We start from the raw sequence: 25,236 nt of genomic DNA on the forward strand, positions 1-25,236 counted from the left end.
GATCTTTGTGAATTTGAAGTTGTGAGTTCCAAGTTATCCAGGGATATAGAGAAAGACCCTGTTTGTTTGTTTGTTTGTTTGTTTGTTTGTTTTGAGGCAGCGTTTCTCTGTAGCCTTGACTGTCCTGAAACTCACTGTATAGACCAAGCTGGCCTCGAACTCACAGAGATTAAACTCTTTCTGCTTCCTGAGTGCTGAGATTAAAGGTATGTGCTGCCACCACCCGGCTAACTTGTTTCTATTATTTCGAAAACATGTATGGATGTTTTGCCTTCCATATGTGCATCACATGTGTACCCAGTGCCTGTGAAGGCCAGAAGAGAATGTCAGATCCCCTGGAACTGCCGTGTGGGTGCTGGGAATCAAAGCTGGGTCCTCTGGAAGAGCAGCCAACACTCTCTCCAGCCAGTGAGATCCCATCTTAAAAGTAAAACAAAAGAACTGCTCCCAAAATATCTGAGAAAATAGAGATTTTGAAATTTTTCAGATATAGTTGTCATTCAGGTTGAGACTTGGGGTACATAGCGAGACCCTGTCTCAAAACACCAAAAGAAAAAAAATGAGTAGGGGCTGCTCATGGCAATCATTTGAACTTAGAGAAGTTGAGTCTATGTGTGTGGGCCTTGGTTCAACGTGTACACAGTCGTATCTGTCTCTTACACCAGAGGTCATCTGTATCAGAAGACTTGCTCTTAAAGAACAGTGTTAGAAGACACAGAGGGCCCGTTCCATTTTTATCCAGGGTGTATTTTAACTGTTGGAGGGTTTCATCTATTGTGATGCAGTTTAAAGATCCCTGCAGGGTCAGGAACAAACCAGCTTTCCCATAAGTCATTGTGAACACTAGGAAAGTCCCAGGGTTTATGTCTTCCATTCCAGTGGAGTAGTTTAGCTTCCTGCAGGAAGTGCTCCGAATATCTTGCATCAGGGTTCCAGCCTTCGGTGTATGCAGAGGGAAATAAATAACAGGCTTGTTAGTGACGACGATTTTATATGAAACCTTGGATACAAGCTATGGTAAAACTGTCCAGTTAGCAGGAGTCACGCCTCACATAAGCTCCCTTGGTGATAACCATACATTACATAAGCCTAAGGTTATGATAGTGAAGAGACCTTAATACTGCCATTCCTCGGAGTGTTCTACAGTACTTCTAGAAGGTCATGCAGATATAATTTATATAAAATATATCCTCTGCTGTTGTTTTTTCCATAAACAACAATAAAACTCCATTGAGTGTAGAGAAAATATGGTCAGCCAGAATCATGGCCTTGTAACAATGTCAGTTACATGACACTCTCACGCAATGTCTGTCAGGAACAATAGAATCTGGCTCTTGTCACTCACTCAGCGGCTGCAGAAGAGAAGCTGCTCAGTCACCTTGGCCTGTGGTTACAGGTACCAGCTTCCAGCCAGTCTCCACAAAGGGAGCCCGCATCTGAGAGGAGGCTCTGTGTCCCGAGAAGTCATCAGAGGGCCAGCCTCACCTCAGCTCCAGGACAATGTGGAATGGCTTTAAATGATTTTATAGAATGATAGAAGGCTTTCTGTTTCGACCCTAACTTAATATGCGTTATTGTTTGCTTTCCACATACAAAACAAAACCAGATCACATTTCAAACGACTGCTGTGTAGACTGGCTTTACATTTCTTGCCTGATTCCAAACCTTATAGGGAAAACTGGATTCTTTTAGAAAGGTTATGCCCTTTTTGCACATCAACAGTTAGTAATTCACAAGTGTGAAACTGAGTCTGCTCCAGGGTCTGTCCTTTTCCTTTTTCCATTTTGCACACGTGTCTGGAAAGCCAATGTTGATATCAGGTTTCTTCCTCAATTTCTCTCCAATATTGAAGCAGTGGTCTCTCACTTAAACCCAGAGCTTACTGGTGTGTCTGGTCTAGCTAGCCAGCTTACCCAGAGAACCCTGTCCTAGCTATCTGAGTGCTGGGGTTACTGATGGCCACTAACTATGCTTGTTGCCTTTTGCAAGAGTCCTGGGGATCCAAAGTGTAGTCATGCTTGCTTGGTAAGTGCTTGTATCCACTGAGCCATATCCCCAGCCCATCTTCATGCTACTTGTTACTGACCTCCACTTTGATGGGATTTTACATATATGGGAACAGTACAAGCTGTCTTAAGGTCACACTCAGTAGGCTCTGTATACTGGAGCATTGCAAGATGGAAGTTCTATGCTAAGCATCACTCCATAAGCTTTAAATACTTTGTTTTAAAATTTATTTTTATTTTACATGTATTGCATGAGAGTGTCAGATCCCCTGGAACTGGAATTAGAGACAGTTGGGAGCTGAGAATTGAACCTGGGTCTTCTCAAAGAACAGCCAGTGTGGCTAACTGTGGAGCCATCTTTCCAGCCCTAGTCAGAATCCTTTTCTTGAATCCTGGAATGCTCGCTTCACTCTGGCAACTAAAGACACCATTTGCATTTGTAGATTCTGAGCCTGAGGGTTAAGGCAGAGAGGTGGCCAAGGTCACACTCCTAGGGCCTGAACCCCTGGGCTATAGGTGCTAGAGTGGTGATGTTTCACTTCCCCTGCTTCCTGGAAGGACTTACCGAGGTGCCGTATATGCCACAGTGGGTTGATGGTGGAATACTTCCCGTGAAACACAATCAGCATGGGAGAGGTGGCCACTCCTCCTCCCAGGGAGCTGCTGTAGAGGTTTTCTCTAAGAATGGGATTTAAAAAAACAAAAACATTTGGTTAGAAGCTCTCACAGGAAGTAGATAGATGCTAATGTGGCTGGTCCTAGGAGAAAGAAGGCTTCTCTACTTTCCCCCCAACTCCTATTTTTTAATCAGGAGTTTTTGTTGTTAGAAACAGGGTCTCATGTAGAGCAGATTGGTCTTGAAGTCCATATACAGCAGAGGAAAACCTGGAGTCAAGCCTGCTGTCTCCACTTCCCCTGTGCTGGGATTGTAGGCATGCACCATTAAACCTTATCTCCCATGTAGAATCACAGTACGTGGCCCAGAGCCACTGTCTCCCAATGTATGTCACCTAAGTCCACACTCTCACTTGTGTCACCTAGATTCACAATGTTAATACTTATTAATATCCTGTCACTAACTCTCAGGGTTTTTTTAATGGTAGGCTCAGAAGATCAAATTCTGATCTATATTATTTACAATTACATACAAGTTCAATGGTACTGAGATACATAGGTGAAGGAGCTGGAGAGATGGCCCAACAGTTAAGAGCACCTCCGGGACTCTTACAGAGGACCCCCAGCATCCAGATGTTGACTCTCAACCATTTGTGACTCCAGTTCCAAGACTTCCAGCACTCTCTCTGGCCTCCAAGGGTAGCAGGCAGAGGCATGTATGTGGTGTAGACATACATGGAGGAAGCAGAACACCATATGCATAGAATTAAAATTAGTTGTTTTTAAATGGGTGAACTATAATGAATAATTTTAAAATATTTAAGATATTTAAAATTTTTAATATAAATATTTTAGATGCTATAAATATTATAAATATAAAAATAATAAAGACTGATAGGAAAGACGATGATGTGGTAGTGGTTGTCTTAGTAAACTTTTTGTTGCTCTATTCTAAAAATCTGATACTTAAAATTCTTAAATTTTAAATTAAAAGTCACTTTTAATGCAAGTTCTGGGGAGACAACTTAGTCAGTAAAGTACTTGGTGGATCTAGCCCCAGAACCCGTGTGAAAACTCTGTGCTTGGAATCCCTGCACAAGAAAGGTGGAGACAGAACGGCCAGTGCCTGGGCTAAAGAGCTGAACTGTGCTGGTGAGGATGAACCCTGAAGTTATTCACACACATACCTGTGCACCCACCCATACACACATGTGCAAACACATGCACACACACACAGAGAGAAAATAAGCATCAAAGAAAAGTATTTTTTTTAATGCTGGCTCTGTGAAATTAGCCTTAAAAGTAGGTCTGTGGCCAGGTGTGATGGTACACATCTTGAATATCAGCATATCAGAGGCAAAAGCCAGCCTGGTTTCTTAGTGAGGTCCAGGCCTGTAGATTAGGGCTACATAGTGAGACCTTATCTTCACAGAAAAGCAGTCCTGTAAAAGAAACTCAGCTAAGATAAATGAAGTTTGCCCCCCCCCCACCCCGGCCCCCAGTGGAAAAGATTCAAGCCACATTATTAAGCAACTTGTTGGGAAGAAGAAAGGGCACGGATTCCTCATCCCAATTTCTCAGACTTCTGTCACCTGGGGAAAGATCGTCCCCATACTCCTTTTCTTGGTTGACAGATTCTGTGAGAATCTGACCTCAGGTGCCCTGTTTTGTTTTGTGTTAATTCCTGAGCTACACAAAGATGAGCCGAGCCACTTGGTCCCAACTGGGAGCAATGGTGGCAGAGAAACCTGTACACATACTCCACATTCTTCTGCATCCACTTTTCCAGCTGTTTCGTGATGCGCTGGTGTTTCCATTCAGTCATGTTGGCAACAATCACACCAGGATTGAATGAGCAGGTGCTGGGGCTGATGCCAAGGTCCTTGATGGTCTTCTTCCGGTAGTCCAGATAGCCCATGTATGTGTTCTGCAAAAGAACAGAGTGGACTCTTCTGTTTAGGGAAAATGGTTCACCTTCTTGGAGCTTTTGTACACTCTCTCTGGGCTTCCTGCTGCCCACTGGCGGCTTTCTGCCTTCCTTTGGTGGGTTTTGTTGTGTGAACAGGGTCTCACTTTGTAGCTCTGATCATCCTGGAACTCACTATGTAGATCAGGCTGGCCTCAAATTTACAGAGATCTGCCGCTGCCTTTCCAGTGCTGGAATTAAAGACGTGTCACCATGCCCAGCATATGTTTAAAGGTGTGTGTGTGTGTATGTGTGTGTGTGTGTGTGTGTGTGTGTGTGTGTGTGTGTGTGTGTGTTAGAAGTCAAAGGACAACTTTTATCTTGGGTTCAGGTCGGATCCAGGACAAGTGCTTTTACCCACCGAGCTGTCTCACTCCCCATTGCTGGCTTTACCTCCTTCCCAGCCTCTGAATGCTGGGTGTCCTGCTCAGTCCCAGCACCTGCTACTTGCTTGTCTGACTCCACTGACAACCTTTCTGCTTCAGGGCCCTACATTCCATCTGTGTGACAGCTCTGACCTCTCTAGCCTTCTAACTGCCACATCTGCCTTCTTGATGCTTAAGCAGGTCCAACAGTATAATGGGCTGAGAAAGAAATTAGGGAAATGACACCCTTCACAGTAGTCACAAATAATATAAAATACCTTGGTGTGACTCTAACCAAACAAGTGAAAGACCTGTACGACAAGAATGTCAAGTCTCTGAAGAAAGAAATCAAAGAAGATCTCAGAAGATGGAAAGATCTCCCACATTTATGGATTGGCAGGATTAATATAGTAAAAATGGCCGTCTTGCCAAAAAGCAATCTACAGATTCAATGCAATCATAGAGTTAGAGCAATTCTCAAATTCATTTGGAATAACAAAAAACAAAAACAAAACAAACAAACAAAAAAACCCAAGATAGTGAAAACTATTCTCAACAATAAAAGAACTTCTGGGGAAATCACCATGCCTGACCTTAAGCTGTACTACAGAGCAATTGTGGTAAAAACTGCTTGGTATTGGTTCAGTGACAAGCAAGTAGAACAATGATATAGAATTGAAGACCCAGAAATGAACCCACACACCTATGGTCACTTGATCTTTGACAAAGGAGCTAAAATCATCCAGTGGAAAAAAGACAGCATTTTCAACAAACAGTGCTGGCACAACTGGCAGTCAACATGTAGAAGAATGCAAATTGACCCATTCTTACCTCCCTGTACAAAGCTCAAGTTCAAGTGGATCAAGGACCTCCACATAAAACCAGATACACTGAACCTAACAGAAGAGACAGTGGGGAAAAGTCTAGAACGCATGGGCACAGGGGGAACGTTCCTGAACAGAACATCAATGGCTTATGTTCTAAGATCAAGAATTGACAAATGAGACCTCATAAAATTGCAAAGCTTCTGTGAGACAAAGGACGTTGTCAATAGGAAAAAACGGCAACCAACAGATTGGGAAAAAAATCTTTACCAATCCTACATCTGATAGAGGGCTAATATCCAATATATACAAAGAACTCAAGAAGTTAGACTCCAAAGAACCCAATAACCCTATTGAAAAATAGGAAATAGCTGGGCAGTGGTGACGCATGCCTTTAATCCCAGCACTTGGGAGGCAGAGGCAGGTGGATTTCTGAGTTTGAGGCAGCCTGGTCTAGAGTGAGTTCCAGGACAGCCAGAGCATACAGAGAAACCCTGTGTCAAAGAAAGAAAGAAAGAAAGAAAGAAAGAAAGAAAGAAAGAAAGAAAGAAAGAAAGAAAGAAAGAAAGAAAGAAAGAAAAGAAAAGAAAAGAAAAGAAAGAAAAGAATGAAGGAAGGAAGGGAGGGAGGGAGGGAGGGAGGGAGGGAGGGAGGGAGGAAGGAAGGAAGGAAGGAAGGAAGGAAGGAAGGAAGGAAGGAAGGAAGGAAGGAAGGAAAGAAGAAAAGAAGGAAAGAAGGAAAGAAAAGAAAATGGGGAACAGAGCTAAACAGAATTCTCAACTGAGGAAACTCAAATAGCCGAGAAACACCTAAAGAGATGTTCAACATCCTTAGTCATCAGGAAGATGCAAATCAAAACAACAAAGATTCTACCTCACATCAGACAGCATGGCTAAGATCAAAAACTCAGGTGACAGCAGATGCTGGCGAGGATGTGGAGAAAGAGGAACTCCTCCATTGTTGGTGGGATTGTAGGCTGGTAAAACCACTCTGGAAATCAGCCTGCGGTTCCTCAGAAAATTGGACATAGTACTACCTGAGGACCAAGCTATACCACTCCTGGGCATGTACCCAGAAGATGCTCCAACATGAAATAAGGACATATGGACCACTTTGTTTATAGCAGCCATATTTATAATAGCTAGAAGCTGGAAACAAACCAGATGTCCCTCAACAGAGGAATAGATACAGGAAATTTGTTATATTTACACAATGGAATACTACTCACCTATTAAAAACAATGAATTCATGAAATTCTTAGGCAAAGGGATGGAACTTGAAAATATCCTGAGTGAGGTAACTCAGTCACAAAATAACACACATGGTATATACTCACTGATAAGTGGATATTAGCCCAAAAGTTTGGAATACTCAAGATACAATTCACAGACCATATGAAGTCCAACAAGAAGGAAGACCAAAGTGTGAGTGTGCTTCACTGCTTCTTAGAAGGGTGGGAAAAATATTCACAAGAGGAAATATGGAGACAAAATGTGGAGCAGAAACTGAAGGAAAGGCCATCCCGAGTCTGCCGCACCTGGGGATCCATCCCAGATACAGTCACTAAAGGACGCTGTTGTGGATGCCGAGGAGGTTGCTGGGGAGGTGCTAGCTGACATGAACTTGATATGGCTGTCTCCTGAGAGGCTCTGCCAGAGCCTGATAAATACAGAAGTGGAAACGCATAACCAACCATTGAACTGAGCGCAGGGTCCCTGATGGAGGAGTTGGAGAAGGGACTGAAAGAGCTGAGGAGGTTTGCAGCCCTATGGAGGGAGCAACAGTGTCAACCAGCCAGATCCCCCAGAGCTCCTAGGGACTGGACCACCAACCAAAGAGTACACATGGAGGGACCCGTGGCTTTGGCCAAGTATGTGGCAGAGGATGGCCTTGTTGGACATCAGTGGGAGGAGAGGTCCTTGGGCCTGAGGGTGTTCAATGTCCCAGTGTAGAGGAATGCCAGGGCAGAAAGACAGGAGTGGGTGGGTGGGTGGCTGAGCACCCTCATAGAAGCAGGGGGCAGGGGGGATGTGGTGGGGGTTTCCTAAGGGGAGACCTGGAAATGGGGAAACATTTGAAATGTAAACAAAGAAAATAGTCAATAAAAAATAAGCAGCTCCAACAGGCAGATTGTATGGAGTCCTATCTTAAAGTTGGCTCCCTGCCAATCCTGGTTCAGTAGGTAGCATCTGTATCCTTGTTATTTAAGCAGAAGCACAATTATTAGGCCATCCTTAGCTCCTCCCCATCCAAATCTGTGGATAAATCCTGTTGTCCCAACTTCAGAATACCTACTGACACCAGCTAGCTTCAGAACCTAGTGTGATCTTCCCATTGCTGCCCACAAAGTGCTACTTATTCCCCCTTTTAGAACAATTTCATTTTATCCTGCATGCATGCATGCATGAGTGTTTTGCCTGCATGTGTGTATATGTACTGTGTGTGTGCCTGGTGCCCAAGGAAGCCAGAAGAGAGCATTGGGTCCCCTGGAACTGGAGTTACATAAAGATGTGAGTCTCAATGTACTGGGAACCAAATCCCTCCCAGCCTGTGGTGATGAGTAATGTTACAGCTACCCGCTTTAGAGCATTCTCTACACATTGGACATCTCACAGCATCCCATTGTATCTCACAAACACAGGAGAGTAGGCAGCGTCTGTGCCATGCTGCAGATTAGAAAAGTGAGACTCCACGGGATTACAGAAATTTTCCTGAGAGGGTGGGAAAATGGAACCCCCTACACCGTCCCCATCTCCTGGTAGTTCCCACTGGCTTTGGATGGGTGAATCATAATAATTTGGACAAAAGGCGAGAGAAAAAGGATAAAAGTATGATTCTATGATGGCATGCTTACCTGTAGTCCCACAAGTCGGTGGATGTCTTGAGCAGAGGGTAAGTCACAGTCGCCTGAGAAGGCCGCTGCATGGCCCAGAGCCAAGGTGGTGTCATACAGTTCCTGGATATCGCCTGCATTTGCAAGTATCAGCAAATAGAACACAAGTATCTCAGGACTAGACAGAACCATCCCTTAATTCCTAACTTTGTAGAGCAAAGGTGCAAGGCTCCTGTTTTCCCATGGCATGGCAGTGTTCTTAAGAACATTTCAGCTGGAGAGATGGCTCAGTGGTTTAAGAGTACTGTCTGCTCTTCCAGAGGACCTGGGTTCAATTCCCAGCACCCACATGGCAGCTCACAACTGTCTGTACCTCCAGTTCCAAGGGATCTGACATCTTCATACCAGTGCACATAAAATAAAGTTAAATAAACCATTTAAAAAAAAAAAAAAAGGAGCTGGGCAGTGGTGCACACACCTTTAATCCAAGCACTTGGGAGGCAGAGGCAGGCAGATTTATGAGTTCAAGGCCAGCCTGATCTACAGAGTGAGTTCCAGGACAAACAAGACTACACAGAGAAACCCTTGAAAAAACAAAAACAAGAGTTCCAGAACAACCAGGGTTACACAGAGAAACCTTGCCAAAAAAAAAAAAAAAAAAAGCAAAAACCAGCTCACTCAAGTCTATCGAGGGAGCCACTTGAAACATTCAGATGGGTGTTGATCAGGTCTGTTGCTGTGTAGCCTCTGAATGCTTATGCTATTTGCATATGGATGAGAACACCACACACACACACACACACACACACACACACACGCAACCAAGTGCTCTCAGTGACGCCTTATCTCTGTATGTTTTAGGAATGCAGAGATGTTACCAAGGAAGTTACTGCAGACTTGGCAATCAGAGAGGGGCCTTCAGAAGCCACTGGTTTATCCAGGGAAATATCAAACCCTGCTTTCAAAATATGCCCAGCTTTTTGTTTGTTTGTTTGGTTGGTTGGTTGGTTGGTTGGTTTTGTTTTGTTTTGGTCTTTGGTTTTAAGGTAGGGTTTCTCTGTGTAGCCCTAAATGTCCTGGAACTCGCTCTGTAGCCAGACTGACTGGACTTGAACTCAAAGATCCATCTGCCCCTGCCTCCCGAACACCACCACTGCCCAACCTCAAAATATACTTAGTTTTACAACAATGCTGTATTCGCTTTATATAAAGTGTTTGAAGTCACTAGGTAGCTAGTTACATGGGAAATGAAGAGAAAAGATAAGTCGTTCTGTTTGGCAGCTGTGCCCTTCCATGGTTGTCTGCAGTCAGTGAGCATACCTTGTACAATAACATCATCGTCCAAATAGATGACTTTCTCATGCTGGTGGACAAGCAGAGGGAGATAAAACCGAACAAAGTTCAGCTGCGAAGACAGAGAGACCGTGGTAGGAAAGGGCACATCGCTGTAGGTTACACCGCACTTGCAAATAAGCTTTGACCGTGCCTGTTTAGCCCCATGAGTGGAATGGTATAAAACAGGCTAAATAAAGCAAAGCCTCAGGTGGCTTCTTAGTACCTGATCCTCTAGTCTCAGGGGATGAAACCAGGCTGCCCAGAGAATCTCTCCTTCATCCAGACCCTCACTCACTGAAGCAGTGCCCACATCCCATTCAGGGACAGCTTCAGTGCGAGTCCCCATAACTCCCTAGTCAGTCTTTTAGGGTACAGACTTCCAGCTTTCTCTACCTTCCATCAGTTAGATAACTCATAGCTTTAATATTCACACACACACACACACACACACACACACACACACACACACCAGCAACAAGCCCAGACTTTAACTTCTTGCTCCAGAAAACAGTCAGAGCAACACGAGTTTGTAGGGTTTTCATTAGTGGTGTTCAATTATCATAAGCAACTGACAGTAAGTGACTGAGGTTAGGGAAGAGTGGTGTCACAGACAGAGGCTTTAGAAGCTAATTAGAAAGGAAGGATTTAAATAAGCTGCATAAAGCAGGTGGCTAGTCTCTACAAAATTGCCATCAGCAGCTGCTCTTGGACTGGAAAGATGGTTCAGCGGGTAAACATGAGGAACTGAGTTCGAATCCCCAGTACCTACATGAAAAGATGAGTGAAGCACACTTATCTGAACCCCCAGTGCTGGGGATGACAAGTTGGGACTGGAAGGAGGGGTGAGGAACTAGGGGGACACTGGAGAAAGGCTTGCTTGGGCTCACTGACACATAAGCATATAGCACACACACAACTGTTCTTTATGAAGGACACTTCATATGTGTGGGCACTCTTGCAAGAAAAATGACCCCCAGCACTAGGAAAAGGACTGGCTTCTCCTCAAACATGTTGTGGCCAACACCAAGGCACATAGCTGTCATGCTGCTGGCTTTTTCTTGGCTTCCGGAAGAATCAGAGCTAACCAATGATTAAGCAGAGAAGTTACAAGAGCAGAGGTGTTTTGGATGATTTTGCTGACCTCACCACTCCGCCTACCTCCAGCTCCCAACTGTAGCCCTCCTTCATGCACACATACGTAGTCTCCATTTTTATGCCTCAATTCTTTTCAGTAGCTTCATTATGCTTATATAAACCCTCTTAGAGCCTTCCTGGAGCAGGTGGCTGCTGAGTTAAAAATAAGCAGAGCTTCGTGGAGATCTAGCACACTTGGGACTGAAATATCCTATGTGCACATCAGATGGCTAGAGCTCTACAGGGAATGTGGATGCAGGACTGTACCTGCTGTCCCCACTGTGTGCGTGACTTGTATACTCACAGGCTGGAGCAGCTCAGGCCTCGATGAGTCTGGTCTAATCTTCCCCTTGAGGACTATAGGATTGAACTCCACAATCTTGAAGTTTATTTCTCTCAGTTTAGAATGTTCAATCCATTTTCTAAAGAGATAACAGAAAACTTCAGGTACACGTTTCAAATCTTTCCTGAATTTAATCTGCATATCCTTCCCGGGGCTCGTCTGCTCCTGGAAAGTTACAGTTAAGTATATGTAGGCATCGTTTCCACGTTATAAAGCCTTCTGATTGCTTCGCCATCTGGCCTCACTTCCAATATCTCCTTCCCCCCACCCTCAATCTTATAACTCATTCTGCAAAGGAAATGAACAAGGTAGTAATAACTGAGTTGAGTCCTACATCCAAAAATCCACAGGAAACTAGAGCAACAAGATGGGGTCCTTTCTCGGCAAGTAGCAGCTGCACTCACCAGACCAACTGCCACATGCTACTGCTGAGATGCTGTGGCAGGGGTGTGTGTGTGTGTGTGTGTGTGTGTGTGTGCCCAGCCTCTGACAGTCTTCCATTCCCTCCCCCTCTGTCTCTCACCCCTCCTCCTCCCCACTTCAGCCTGTCTTTCTTCCTCCAGCACCCTCTCCCCTTCAGCACTCAGTCTCACAGGGTGTCTATCTTTCATCTGATTCATTATGACATTCCTGGTAGAAATCGTCTCCAAACAAAGTTGGCGGGCCACTCAAGCCACAGATGGCAACATTTGCAGCTGATTGCAAATTGGCAGGAAAGGGCTAGGGGTAGGTAGCTTGGTGGCAGAGCTCTTGCTATTGCTTGGGGGAATATGGTAATTGCCACAGAAGTATGTTTGCTTGTGGCTATCTACAGAGATGGACTGTGGGTTCATACCTTCTGCTTTTATGTTTTGGCTCAATGAGAACAGGTTTCAAAATATTTAAACACTGGGGGAGGAGAAAGCAGCTAGAACTAAAGACACCCACTTTGTTGACGGTATTGCTATGAATGTGTGATCTATTCTCTTTTGACTGGTTGGTTGATTAGTTGGCTGGTTGATTAGTTGGCTGGTTGATTAGTTGGCTGGTTGATTAGTTGGCTGGTTGATTAGTTGGTTGGTTGATTAGTTGGCTGGTTGATTAGTTGGCTGGTGTCTTAGTTAGGGTTTTACTGCTGTGAACAAACACCATGACCAAGGCAAGTCTTATAAAAAACAACATTTAACTGGGGCTGGCTTACAGGTTCAGAGGTTCAGTCCATTACCATCAAGTTGGGAGCATGGCAGCATCCAGGCTGTCATGGCGCAGGCAGAGCTGAGAGTTCTACATCTTCATCCAAAGGCTGCTAGTGGAAGACTGACTTCCAGGCAACTAGGGTGAGGATCTTATGCCCACACCCATAGTAACACACCTACTCCAACCAGGTCACACCTATTCCAACAAGGTCACTACAAATGAGGCCACTCCCTGGTCCAAGAATATACAAACCTTGACAGCTGGTTAGTTAGTTGGCTGGTTAGTTATTTGGCCAGTTAGTTGGTTGGTTATTTGACTAGTTTGTTTATTTGGGGTAAGGTCTCACCACGAAGCCTAGTCTGCTCTCGAATTTGCAACCTTTCTTCCCCAGCTTCTCGAGTTCAGGAGTACAGATGCTAGCTCTTGGTTGTGCTATTTTTACAGAGCTGTGGATGGAATCCTGGACCTTAGTGTCCATTCATATTTATATTCATTTTCCTACGAGGCTTACATTTTAAAAAATGTTTGCAACAGTTATTCATTATAAGCCATTCTTCTTACTAATCTATTTTAGAGCTAATTCCATTTGCTGTTCTTCATTATCCAGAAGTTCTTGGGTTACACTGGCAAGTCTGTCAGCTTTTTTTTTCCACCCCTAATTCCTGGGCTCAGGGAGGTACTGTCCAGACCAAGATCACACAGTTATCCTGTATTTCTAAAACACATTTAAATTTTGATTTTTCAGTTGTTTTCTTTTTACTCTAACTCCTATTCATTTTTTAGTATGACATGTTATAGGAAAAACAAGCTCCAAATTATAATATGATCTACAAATTTTAATTACTGTAAGTTTGTAGTTCAAACATCACAGGTCATGCTTGGTTCGATGGGAGAGCATGTGCTTAATCTTTGTGGAAACGTGGATTAAGTCTCTAGCACCTCTCCCCAAAATACAGTTAGTGAGGATGCTTAAGAAATAATAACAATCCATTAAGAAAATAGAGGGGGTGCTAGAAAGATGGCTCTGACTGCTCTTCCAGGGGTTCTGAGTTCAATTCCCAGCAAACACATAGTGGTTCATATCGATCTATAATGGGATCTAATGTTCTCTCTTCTGGTGTGTTAGAAAGCAGCTACAGTGTATTCATAAAAGAATTTTTTAAAAGAAAGAAAATAGAGGAAGAAGAGGAGGAGGAGGAGGAGGAACAAGAACAAGAAGAGGAGGAAGGAAGAAGAGAAAAGGAAGTGGAGGAAGAGGAAGAGGAGGAGGGATGGCTATCTAAAGAAAAAAGATTAGAAGAAAATAGAGCCTTCAAAAAGCATATTATAGAAACTACCGTATTCGAGGCAGAGTGCTCCGTAGCCCCACTACGTAGAACACAAGGTTAGCATCGGTGTTGCTGTAAATGCTGTTGATGGCTGCCATGGCTGCACCCATTCTCCCTGCTGCTGCACAGATCACCACTGGAATCTCCTCTTCCATGTCCTCAGGGGACTCGGAATCAACATCTGGAATGATTGAAACCAATGACTCAGAGCACAAGGAACTTCCCAGGAGAGCAGTTTCTAACTCCTAGTCCACAGTGCAGGGGAAGACTGTTGCCCTCACAGGCAGTCTCTCCTCCTTCCCTATGCCAACCACCAAAACTTTTTTCCCCAAGATTCCCTTGCTGCAAAATGTGATCAAGTTGGACAAATGGGATGTTCTTTTAACTTATTCGTGCACCTACAGAATCTGCAGGTCAGACTAATGCTAAATGCCTTCCTCCTTCCGCTGGAATGCTGATGAGATACTAAGAGGCAGAGAGCCTTCTTAGACTGGTGATACCTAGAACATCAGAACCGTAGTGTGCGCGTGATTTTGGTCTGAAGGGCTGTGGGATCCGCGGGTCAGGTTCTCATGGGAAGACAGGGTGAACTTCTGCGTCCCTATTATTTCAGGACTCTTGTTCAGAAGCCAGTCCACAGCATCACACACATACAGGGCAAACACACAAGAAAGGGCAGAGCTTCACAGGCCCAGCAGCTCTTAACTCCCCAAGTCAGAACTTGTCTGCTGTACTGCTATGGTTTTTCTGTTGCTCTCCATTCCTTAGTCAAGTTTCCCAAATGTTAACAGCAAGAGAAGGAACTAACGAAAGGGCGTGACCAGTGCTTACAACAAATAACTGACCATCCTTTAGCATCAGAACAGACAAAACCCCTGTCACTACCAAGTGATATTTCAGCGCCAGAATGCAACCTACGTTGTGAAGAATAGTAACCAGGCTATGGACACCTGATTGTTATTATGTTTGACCTCTCTTTGCAGACAGTTTTGTAATACTTCTCTCACTTAAGTCCAAGGTAGCTGTAGCTGATATGTAATTCAATAAACACTTACTGAAACACATTACTAGGTATATTTTGTAAATGGCCTCTCTGTTTCTTTTTGGGTTTTTTTTCTATCTACTTCTGTTTCTCCTAGTAGAATTTTTTTTTTCATGATCTAGTTCCTTACTTGAGAGAATCTCATAATATACTTTGAAGGGGAATGATATAAAATTCTTAGCTGGGTGTGCTGGGTACATGTGGAGGCAGAAGTAGGTAGACCTCTGGAGTTTGAGGCCAGCTTGGGCTGAATAAATGAGTTCCAGGCCAGCCAGGGCTGCATAGTGAGGCCCTGCAGAATACATACATACATACATACATACATACATGCTTTCTGGTATTTGAGCCCAATATGACACATACATAGCCACAAGTTTATCTGTGTCTATTTGTGAAAATATAAAGGCTAGAGAGATGGCTCAGCGGTTAGGAACACTGACTGCTCTCCCAGAGGTCCTGAGTTCAATTCCCAGCAGCCACATGGTGGCTCACTACCATCTGTAATGGAGTCTGATGTCCTCTTCTGGTATGTCCAAAGACAGAGACAATATGCTCATATAAATAAATCTTTAAAAAAAGAAAAGAAAATATAAGTGATTTTAATTTTGTTTGCGTTTCCTTTTTTTTTTCAAATTCACTAAGTGACCACGAATTATTTTTTTTATAAAGAAAATAATGTTTTGGGCACAGCATATCATGCAGCCCAGGCCAGCCTTGAGTTTCTGATCGTCTTGCTCCCACTTTTCAAATTGTGAGTTCACTGCATGCAGTTTTAAAAAGCAAAACAAAACCCGACTTGTTTACGGATTGTTCCTCTAGAGCAAGCTGTCACCATGCGGCCACGTGAGGTGATCTAACTGACATACAGGCTTGGCTGTGCGGATCACAGTTCTTCAGCAATTCCAAAATCCTCGTGATTTCCTCAACACCAGGTGGCGCACGCTCTCTTATCTGCCTGTACACGTGCTGTTCCTGCTGTCTGGAATCACTCTCTGCTCTTCGTGGTTAACTCTCAGGTATCCATCCCAGCTGCGTACAGACATCCACCGCGCAGGAAGTCTGCGACAATTTCCCAACACGTACAGGGTTCTGGGTGCCTGCTGTGGCTGGGTTCGTTAGCCACACTGTTCATTTGTCCATTCCTATTGGGGAGCACCACGAGGGCGAAGACGGTAGAGTACTTGTCTCTATCCTCCGCTTCTGTCCTAAGGACCGGCACCACAATGGATGCCTTCGTCGGTTATCCCTATTTCTGCAAATGCAGAGCCTATTTTTGTGCCTGGTTTTCTATCAGACTGTGAGCTTGTTGAGTCACTCCACCGAGCCTGGCTCCCTGGAAGTGCGTGGTGAAAATCTGCTGTGAAGAGCTGAGCTGCGGCACGGAGTGGCCCTAGAGTCCAGAGCCCTCCTGGATGTTTGTAGAGACAGGAAGATAGGAGAGTGGAAAGGCATGGGTAAAGCCTGGAACAGAAATCTGTCAGTCTCTGACTCCTGAGTGCTAGGATTAAAAGTTCGCACCTCTATGTCTGGCTAAATGAATGATGTTTAAGTAATAAAAACAAATAAAGCTTTTTGTGGGAAACTTCCAGCCAAAACAGAAAAGGATCTAGGAAAGCTTAACTATTTTGTGTGTGTGAACATGGGAGTTTATGTATTCCTACATGCATGCACAGGCCAGAACAGAGTGTCCAGTGTCTTCCTCTACATCTCTCCAAGTAACTGTTTGGGGGCAGGGTCTCTCCCTGAACTGAAGGCTTGCCATTTTGGCTAGGCTTGCTGGGCAGAGAGCTCTTGGGCGCCACCTGTCTCTGCCCCTTCAACACTTGGGTTACAGGTACCCATAGCCACATTTGGCTTTTTATATGGCTGCTGGGGAGGCGAAATTGGGTTCTCAAGCTTGCAAAGTGTGGTGTCTTGAACGAGAATGGCCCCATAGGCTTGTATATTTGAGTGTTTGGTTTCCAGTTGGCAGACTGTTTAGGAAGGGTTAGATGGTGTAGCCTTATTGGAGGAGGCGTGTCGCTGGGGCTAGGTTTTGAGGGTTGGAACGCCCATCTGCACCACAGCTCCACCAGGCACAGTCTCTCTCTGCCTCCATTAGGAGACTAAAATGTAAGCACTCGGCTCCAGCTCCAGTGCCAAGCTGCCTGCCGTGTGATCCCACCATGATGATCATGAACTAAGCCTCTGAAACGGTAAACAAACCCTCAACTGAATGATTCTTCTCAAAAGGTTCTCTGCTTATGATGTCTCCTTACAGCAATAGACGGTAACGAAGACACAGAGCAAGCACTCTTACCCACTGAGCCTTCTCTCTAGCCCCCAGGTATACAGGATTTTAAAACCAAAATTCAATCGTACTTGTTTCTCCATTTAGCATATATAGGGATCTCTCCTTGTCAACTCTGTATTTTTTTTTAAAGAATTATTTATTTATTTTATGTATATAAGTACATTGTAGCTGCATTCAGACATAACAGAAGAGGGCATCTGATATCACTTTACAGATGGTTGTGAGCCACCATGTGGTTGCTGGGAATTGAACTCAGGACCTCTGGAAGAGCAGTTAGTGCTCTTAATCGCTGAGCCATCTCTCCAGCCCCAGACACTTTTTTAAAAAAAGATTCATTTACTTTATGTATGTGAGCACACTGTTCCTCTCTTCAGACACACCAGAAGAGGGCATCAGATCCCATTATAGATGGGTGTGAGCCACCATGTGGTTGCTGGGATTTGAACTCAGGACCTCTGGAAGAGCAGTCAGTGCTCTTAACCACTGAGCCATCTCTCCAGCTCCCTCCAGACACTCTTGATCAACAACACACATATTTTAAATTATTTTAAATGATGTATGTATAATTTAATGTGTAACCAGATAAAAACACTGCCTTTGTAAGAACAGAGACAGTTTTGCTCACTAGTGTTTCTAGGTCCTAGGTATTTGGCTTTAATGATTTACTTATTTTTATTTTATGTGCATTGGTGTTTTGCCCACATGTATGTCTATGTGAGGATGTTGGATCCCCTGGAACTGAATTTACAGACAATTGTGAGCTGTCTTGTGGTTGCTGGGAATTGAACCGAGGTCCTCTGGAAAAGCAGCCAGTGCTCTTAACCACTGAGCCGCCTCTCTAGCCAGGTATTTGGCTTTAAAAACAGAAATGTGAACCAGACTTTTGTGGCACAAACTTATAAGCCTAATTAGTGCTTGAGAGATGAAGGCAGAAGGATCAAGAGTTCAGAGCCATGATCAGAGAAATAGCAAGTCCGAGGCCAGCCTGGGATGTGTAATGTATTCTTTCAAAAAAATTAAATTTAATTTAAAAATTAAGGAAAATATTATTAATTTTAATTATTTTATTATTAATTTTAAAAAGTTAAAGAAAAACTGTGATGAAAACATCCAACACACTAAAATATTAACTACTTTGCTGGTGGCAGAACATCTATAGGTAATATTTTTCTATAGTTTCCATAATTAGAAGGTATCTCTTGGACTAATATGAAAGTTAATTTAAAAGGTAAACAACATGCTAACAGTTTTTCATTTTTGTAGGGTTGATTTTCGTGTATAAATTGGGTTAGTAAGGGTACTATCTCACTGCATTCACCCAGGATGAGGCCATAGGGTCAGCTAAAGGTCATGTGTGTGTGTGTGTATGTCTACCTGAGTGTCTGCTTGTGTGTGTGTATCTGTGTCTGCATGTCTACATGTGTGTCTGTCTGTCTGTGTAAATGTGCACACACAGGGATGCAGGTGCTGGTGGATGCCAGGAAGCCATCAGCTCCCTTGCAGTGGGAGCTATAGGTGGTCTGCTGATGTAAGCTTATTGGAAATATGAGAACCACTGTGAGCTGCTTGCTGTGAGCTTGCCCTAGGTGCTGGGAACCAGTCTGTCTTCTGCAAGAGCAACCACTCTCTTCACCACTGAGCCTCTCCCCAGCCCTCTGAAGGGGAGTTTTTATGTTGAGCTGTTGGGAGCTATTTTTGTACTAAAAGACTGGATCAGTAAGAGGAGGGAAGGAGCAGTTCTCATCAGCAAAATGTGGAGAGGCTCAGCAGTCCTTCAGGACAGGGCCCCAAACCTAGAGTCTGGACATGAACTCGGGGTGGATGAGAAACGCTGATCCCCAGGCTCACACCGTCTGTGATGCCCCCCCCCCCATAGTATCGCCTGATGAGGTTTTGCCCTGTTCATTTAAGACAGGGTCTCACTTTGTAACTCAGACAGGTTCATAACTCACCATGTAGCACAGGCTAACCTCAAACTCACAATCCCCCTGCCTCAACCTCCAGGTGCTGGGATCACAAGTGTGTGTAACACATTCAACCCAGGTGTGTTCTAACAGGCCCTCTATGTGACTTTTACATGTGCTATGGTTTGAACATTACCAATCATTACATAGCATAACCCAATTGCTGCCCTAGGGAACATAGTCTATAGGCTGGCTCTTAGGAGTTAACCACATTGTCATTTGCCACTGAACCCAGTCTGTGAACCCAATGGAAACCATAAAAACCACCTTCTTAGGGTCTTGTCTTAACAGACGCCACACTTGCTCACCTGCTTTGTCCTTAAGCACGGCTCCCTTACGAACTTTCTTGTACAGAATCCCACAGAGAGTCAGGACCAGAAGAAACAGCAACACTTGATTGACTGAAATGAAGGGGGAAGCATATCAAAGCACAGGAGGGGGAGTCCCGAATGGCAGTGTGGACAGCCAGACAGAGGACATGGGGCAGTCTGTAGTAATGCATCTACCTGGTGCACTGTGGTCGGGCTCCTCAGAGTGTGAGGAGGACCCAGAGCTAACCAAGGCAGTGTGATGGCTGAGGCCTCAAACTCCGTCACCCCAGGAAGTTGCCTTGCATGAATATTTCATCCATCTTGTAAACAGCATCATTTCTAGAATGCCTTCTGTGAGCTACTGTTAATCCAAATGCCAGTCGAGGATGTGCCTCGAATCCTGGCTCCAGGTAAGGGTCACAATGCTTCTAGGTCTCCGCCTCCCTCCCGTCCACGCTTATGATGCTTGCTTTTGGGATGATGCAGTGCAGCAGTTTTTGAGTACAAAACACACATTCCTGGCTGTTGGTAAAATGACTGGGGACATTTGTGTTCACAGAGTTAAGCAATATTCAAATCATGTGTGAAAAAGCCAGTCTCTGATCTCAGCGTTGCAGCCACGCAACACAAGCTACTCAAAACTGAACATTCTTCTAATCAAATGCACTTTACAAATCATCTTCTTTTTGTGGCAGGAGGTAGATATTTTTTTCCATTTACAGAAAGGATAGAAACTTTCTATTACAAAACATGCTTATGAATATTAAACACACGTGAACTAAAAGAAGACCTTTACAGTAATGTGGAACACAGAAAGTACACAAATGTCAAAAAACTGGGAGATGTGACTTTGCCATAGGGTAGGCGTGAGTGTGAAGTGAGGGACACTCTGGGAGAGTCAGATATGTGACCCAGGCCTGTGGGGCCCCACTCACCAGGCAAAGGCAGAGGATCAGAGTGAGTCCTAGCCAGCCTGAGCTACATTGTAACTCTTGTGGGGAAGGGAAGGAGTTGGGATATGAGGTCAGATTCCAACCTCATTCTCACCGCCTACCTCTGCAAACTTAGACAGGTTACCTAACTTCCCTGAGCCTCTATGGGCATCTCTGATGCCAATAAAAATAATAAAAAGTTAAACTATTTCTCTAAAGATAATTATGATAATTATTGGCTTATGTTAGTTTATTTTTTTGACTCTCAGGCTTTTAGGTTTGTATTTGTAAAAAAACCTAAAACCAATAAACAAACAAACAAATAAAAATAGACCTTTACAAATGCTTAGACATGGATGCAAATACTTATTTAGAGTGAGAAAATAATTGTAATCACAGGTTTTAAAAAAATATATGATCCATGAAAATATATGAAATGGATTTACCACCAAAATGGTAAGTCCATTTCTAACCAAAATCTCAGCAAAATCCCACAGGAATCATCTTCAAGTGACAAATGATCACTTAGGAAATGACCTATGAAAAGCACACACACACAAACAAACATACATATACACTCACATACACACACTCATATATATACACATGTATACACACCTATACACATACATAAATATTCATACACACATACATACATACTCATATACATACACACATACATATATATATACATACATACTCATACACATACACATTCACAAAAATACACACATACACACTCACACGCACACATAGCAAGCATCATCAAAACACTGCTCCAAAACATCTTTCTTCATAGTAATTCTTAAGTTCAATTCTTACCTTTCCGTAGAAAAGCCATGTGCATCCACCTGGGTGACAAGGACCTATGGATTGAAGAGTAAAAAGTCATTCAAAACAAATCAATGCATTAAAAACTGCATCTCCTCTGGAAATCTGGTATGTGGTAAGTGTGGATCAGTCATTACTGGTTTGGATCTCCAATTTTGATAAGAAAATAAATATTTCTTTTTTTTTGATTTTTAATATTTTTATTACATATTTTCCTCAATTACATTTCCAATGCTATCCCAAAAGTCCCCCATAGCGCCCCCCACTTCCCTATCCACCCATTCCCATTCTTTTGGCCCTGGCATTCCCCTATATTGGGGCATATAAAGTTTGCAAGTCCAATGGGCCTCTCTTTCCATTGATGGCCGACTAGGCCATCTTTTGATACATATGCAGCTAGAGACAAGAGTTCCAGGGTTCTGGTTAGTACATCATGTTGTTCCAACAATAGGGTTGCAGATCCCTTTAGCTCCTTGGGTACTTTCTCTAGCTTCTCCATAGGGAGCCCTGTGATACATCCAATAGCTGACTGTGAACATCCACTCCTGTGTTTGCTAGGCCCCGGCATCGTCTCACAAGAGACAGCTATATTTGGGTCCTTTCAGCAAAATCTTGCTAGTGTATGCAATGGTGTCAGCGTTTAGAAGCTGATTATGGGATGGATCCCTGGATACGGCAGTCTCTAAATGGTCCATCCTTTCATCACAGCTACGAACTTTGTCTCTGTAACTCCTTCCCTGGGTGTTTTGTTCCCAATTCTAAGAAGGTGCACAGTGTCCACACTTTGGTCTTCATTCTTCTTGAGTTTCATGCGTTTAGCAAATTGTATCTTATATCTTGGGTATCCTAAGTTTTGGGCTAATATCCACTTATCAATGAATACATATTGTGTGAGTTCTTTTGTGATTGTGTTACTTCACTCAAGATGATGCCCTCCAGGTCCATCCATTTGGCTAGGAATTTCATAAATTCATTCTTTTTAATAGCTGAGTAGTACTCCATTGTGTAAATGTACCATAATTTCTGTATCCATTCCTCTGTTGAGGGACATCTGGGTTCTTTCCAGCTTCTGGCTATTATAAATAGGGCTGCTATGAACATAGTGGAGCATGTGTCCTTTTTACCGGTTGGGACATCTTCTGGATATATGCCCAGGAGAGGTATTGCTGGATCCTCCGGTAGTACTATGTCCAATTTTCTGAGGAACCGCCAGACTGATTTCCAGAGTGGTTGTATATTTCTTAAATGTTGTCTTAGTTTCTTTTTTTGTGTGTGACTAGAGAGACAGTCATGGGTGCTAGGAACTGAACTCTTATATCTTTGGTTGTGAGCCTAACCTTTAACGGCTGAGCCATCTCTCCAGCCCTAAAGATTTATTTTATGTATATGGTTACACTGTAGCTGTCTTCAGACACCCCAGAAGAAAGCATCTGATCCTATTACAGATGGCTGTGAGCCACCATGTGGTTGCTGGGAATTGAACTCAGGACCTCTGAAAGAGCAGTCTGTGCTCTTAACCGCCGAGCCATCTCTCCAGCTCTTGTCTTAGTTTCTTGTTGCTATTAAAAAAAAAATATCTTTCAGTGATAAAAGCAACTTAAGAGAGAAATTATTTCCTTTGGCTCAGAGTTCTAGGGTATAGCCCATCACAGCAAGGACGTCAAGGCAGCAAGAGCTTGAAGCAGACAGTCACATCGCACGCACACTCGGGAAGCAGAGAGGGAGGAGCACTTAATGCAGCCTGCTTTGTCTGTATAGCCCAAGATCCTCGCCTAGGGATGGTGCCACCCACAGAGAGCAGGTCTTTCCACCACTGTTAACATAACCGACATGTCCCACGGTATGCCCATAGGCCCATTTCCCACACAATTCTATAGTGCATTCAGTTTACAACCGAGCTAACATCACACATGTATAGCCTACTTCAAGCGAGATTATTCTGGCTGAACAAATGAGTCCAAATAGATGATCCTTTCTCTACTTCAGTTGTTTTTGTTTGTTTCAATCCCGTTCCAAAAGGAGCCCAATTATCTTTCTTGGCTAGTAGAGAAAATGGGACTATATAAAAATGTCATTTAAAAAAGTCTCTATTAGAATGGGGAACAAAATACCCGTGGAAGGAGTTACAGAGACAAAGTTTGGAGCTGAGACGAAACGATGGACCATCCAGAGTCTGCCCCACCTGGGAATCCATCCCATAGTCAGTCACCAAACGCAGACACTGTTGCATACGCCAGCAAGATTTAGTTGAAAGGACCCTGAAATAGCTGTCTCTTGTGAGACTATGCCAGTGCTATGCCAGTGCCTGGCAAATACAGAAGTGGATGCTCACAGTCATCTAATGGATGGAACACAGGGCCCCCAATGGAGGAGCTAGGGAAATTACCCAAGGAGCTGAAGGGGTCTGCAACCCTATAGGTGAAACAACAACATGAACTAACTATATATGTCTGCATATATAGAAGAAGATGGCCTAGTAGGCCATCAATGGGAGGAGAGGCCCTTGGTCTTGTGAAGATTATATGCCCCAGTACAGGGGAACACAGGGCCAAGAAGTGGGAGTGGGTGGGTAGGGAAGCAGGGTGGGGGGAGGATATAGGGAAGTTTCAGGATAGCATTTGAAATGTAAAGGAAGAAAATATCTAATAAAAAATTGGAAAAAAAAGTCTCTTTGATCTATAATACATACCCCATACCTGTCTTCTTTAATAAGGAAGTGTTTCCATTGTCTGGATTTCCCTGTGGAAACAGACCATCCATGAGTGTGCAAACTTCACACCCAATCTGATCATTCATTCATCACTAAAAGCCGAGCGTGAGATGTGCTGAGGATACAGTGTTGAACAAGATGGCCCTGGTCTCCATCCTCACGGAGCCTTCACACCAGTGAGGAAATCAGATGTTAAGACATTGCTGATAAAACGACTGGAGCTAAGTGCAGAGAAAAGGATTGGAGTCCGTGCTGAGAACAGAGAGCAGAGAATGGTGCGGGGATGAAGACTAATAGGAGTGGGGATTATAGCAGGAAGGAGGCTCCAGAGAGGCCACCCTGAGAAGAAGGACAGGCAAGAGTCAACACAGGGGCACACCAGGCAAAGGGGACCAAACGTGCAAAGACCCTGTGACTGGAAAGAACCCTGAGAGTTCTGGGAACAGCAAGGTCAGTGTGCACTCCACCGAGGAATAAGTGGCGAGGGGACTGGCGGGGTTGGAGAGTGACAAAGAGGACAGATCCGGTGGTGCTGGCTTGTTACCAAGGCCATCAGTCTTTGAGCACATTAAAGCCTCCGAACGGATTCCCCAGGGTGCAGGGGAGATGCACCATCGTTCTGCAAGTGCTTGCTGCGCATGCGTGAGACTAGGCCCTCACATTCTCTGTACCAACGTATCTAGCTATGTGTCTGAAATCCCCTTGTTGGGAAGCAGAGACAGGTGGAGCTCACTGGCTATCCAGCCTATCTGGAATGCCAGGCTTGTGGTTCATTGAGGGACCCTGTCTCAGGGCAGAGAAGCAGAATGATGGAAGGTACCTGAAGTCCTCCTCTAACCTCTATACAAATGCGTATGGGTGCATGCACCTGCGCGCGCGCACACACACACTAACTTAAAAATAAAATATAAATACTCCTAAGGAAAGAGATAGGAAGAGAGTGGAAACCCAAGGTCATACCCGATGGGCCAACACTCTTTCAAACAAGTTGCTTTCCCTTTAGATTCTCACAGACAGTGCAAGCGAGTAGCCGTGGGAAGCAACCCTCTTTCTGCTGCCGGGAGATCCCCTGGAAGAAAACACTGTCTTGTTTATAGAAGGACTTAGTGATATTTCCAGTGTTTTATGGCTGTGAATAGTGCTTCTGTAAACACTTGGGCACAGGTTTTTGTGGGAGTGTGAGGGTAAACACCCCAAAGCAGTAGCTGAATCATTTGTTCACTATATG

General features: G+C 44.0%; 1 protein-coding gene across 3 annotated transcripts in view; it reads right to left on the minus strand.

Annotated features, from left to right (window-relative positions):
- Positions 1–355: 355 nt before the first annotated feature.
- The window catches only part of Glt8d2 (glycosyltransferase 8 domain containing 2), a 32,595-nt gene continuing 7,714 nt past the window's right edge, over positions 356–25,236 (minus strand). For 2 of the 3 annotated variants that reach the window (XM_021174967.3, XM_021174966.3), the window contains exons 2-10: positions 21,290–21,333; positions 19,533–19,625; positions 13,935–14,106; positions 11,383–11,500; positions 9,930–10,014; positions 8,631–8,743; positions 4,382–4,548; positions 2,572–2,684; positions 356–937 (exon numbers count right to left, since the gene is read on the minus strand). In XM_021174967.3, the coding sequence (XP_021030626.2) occupies positions 768–937; positions 2,572–2,684; positions 4,382–4,548; positions 8,631–8,743; positions 9,930–10,014; positions 11,383–11,500; positions 13,935–14,106; positions 19,533–19,625; positions 21,290–21,333 (1,075 nt within the window). In that variant the 3' untranslated portion in view covers positions 356–767. Of the gene's footprint in view, positions 938–2,571; positions 2,685–4,381; positions 4,549–8,630; positions 8,744–9,929; positions 10,015–11,382; positions 11,501–13,934; positions 14,107–19,532; positions 19,626–21,289; positions 21,334–23,994; positions 24,038–25,236 lie in introns of all 3 variants that reach the window. The other variant, XM_085843056.1, reaches the window with a different exon arrangement.

The sequence above is a fragment of the Mus caroli genome, unplaced genomic scaffold (genome assembly GCF_978045245.1).
Source record: "Mus caroli unplaced genomic scaffold, Mus_caroli_1 scaffold_9, whole genome shotgun sequence".
NCBI classification, from domain to species: Eukaryota; Metazoa; Chordata; class Mammalia; order Rodentia; family Muridae; genus Mus; species Mus caroli.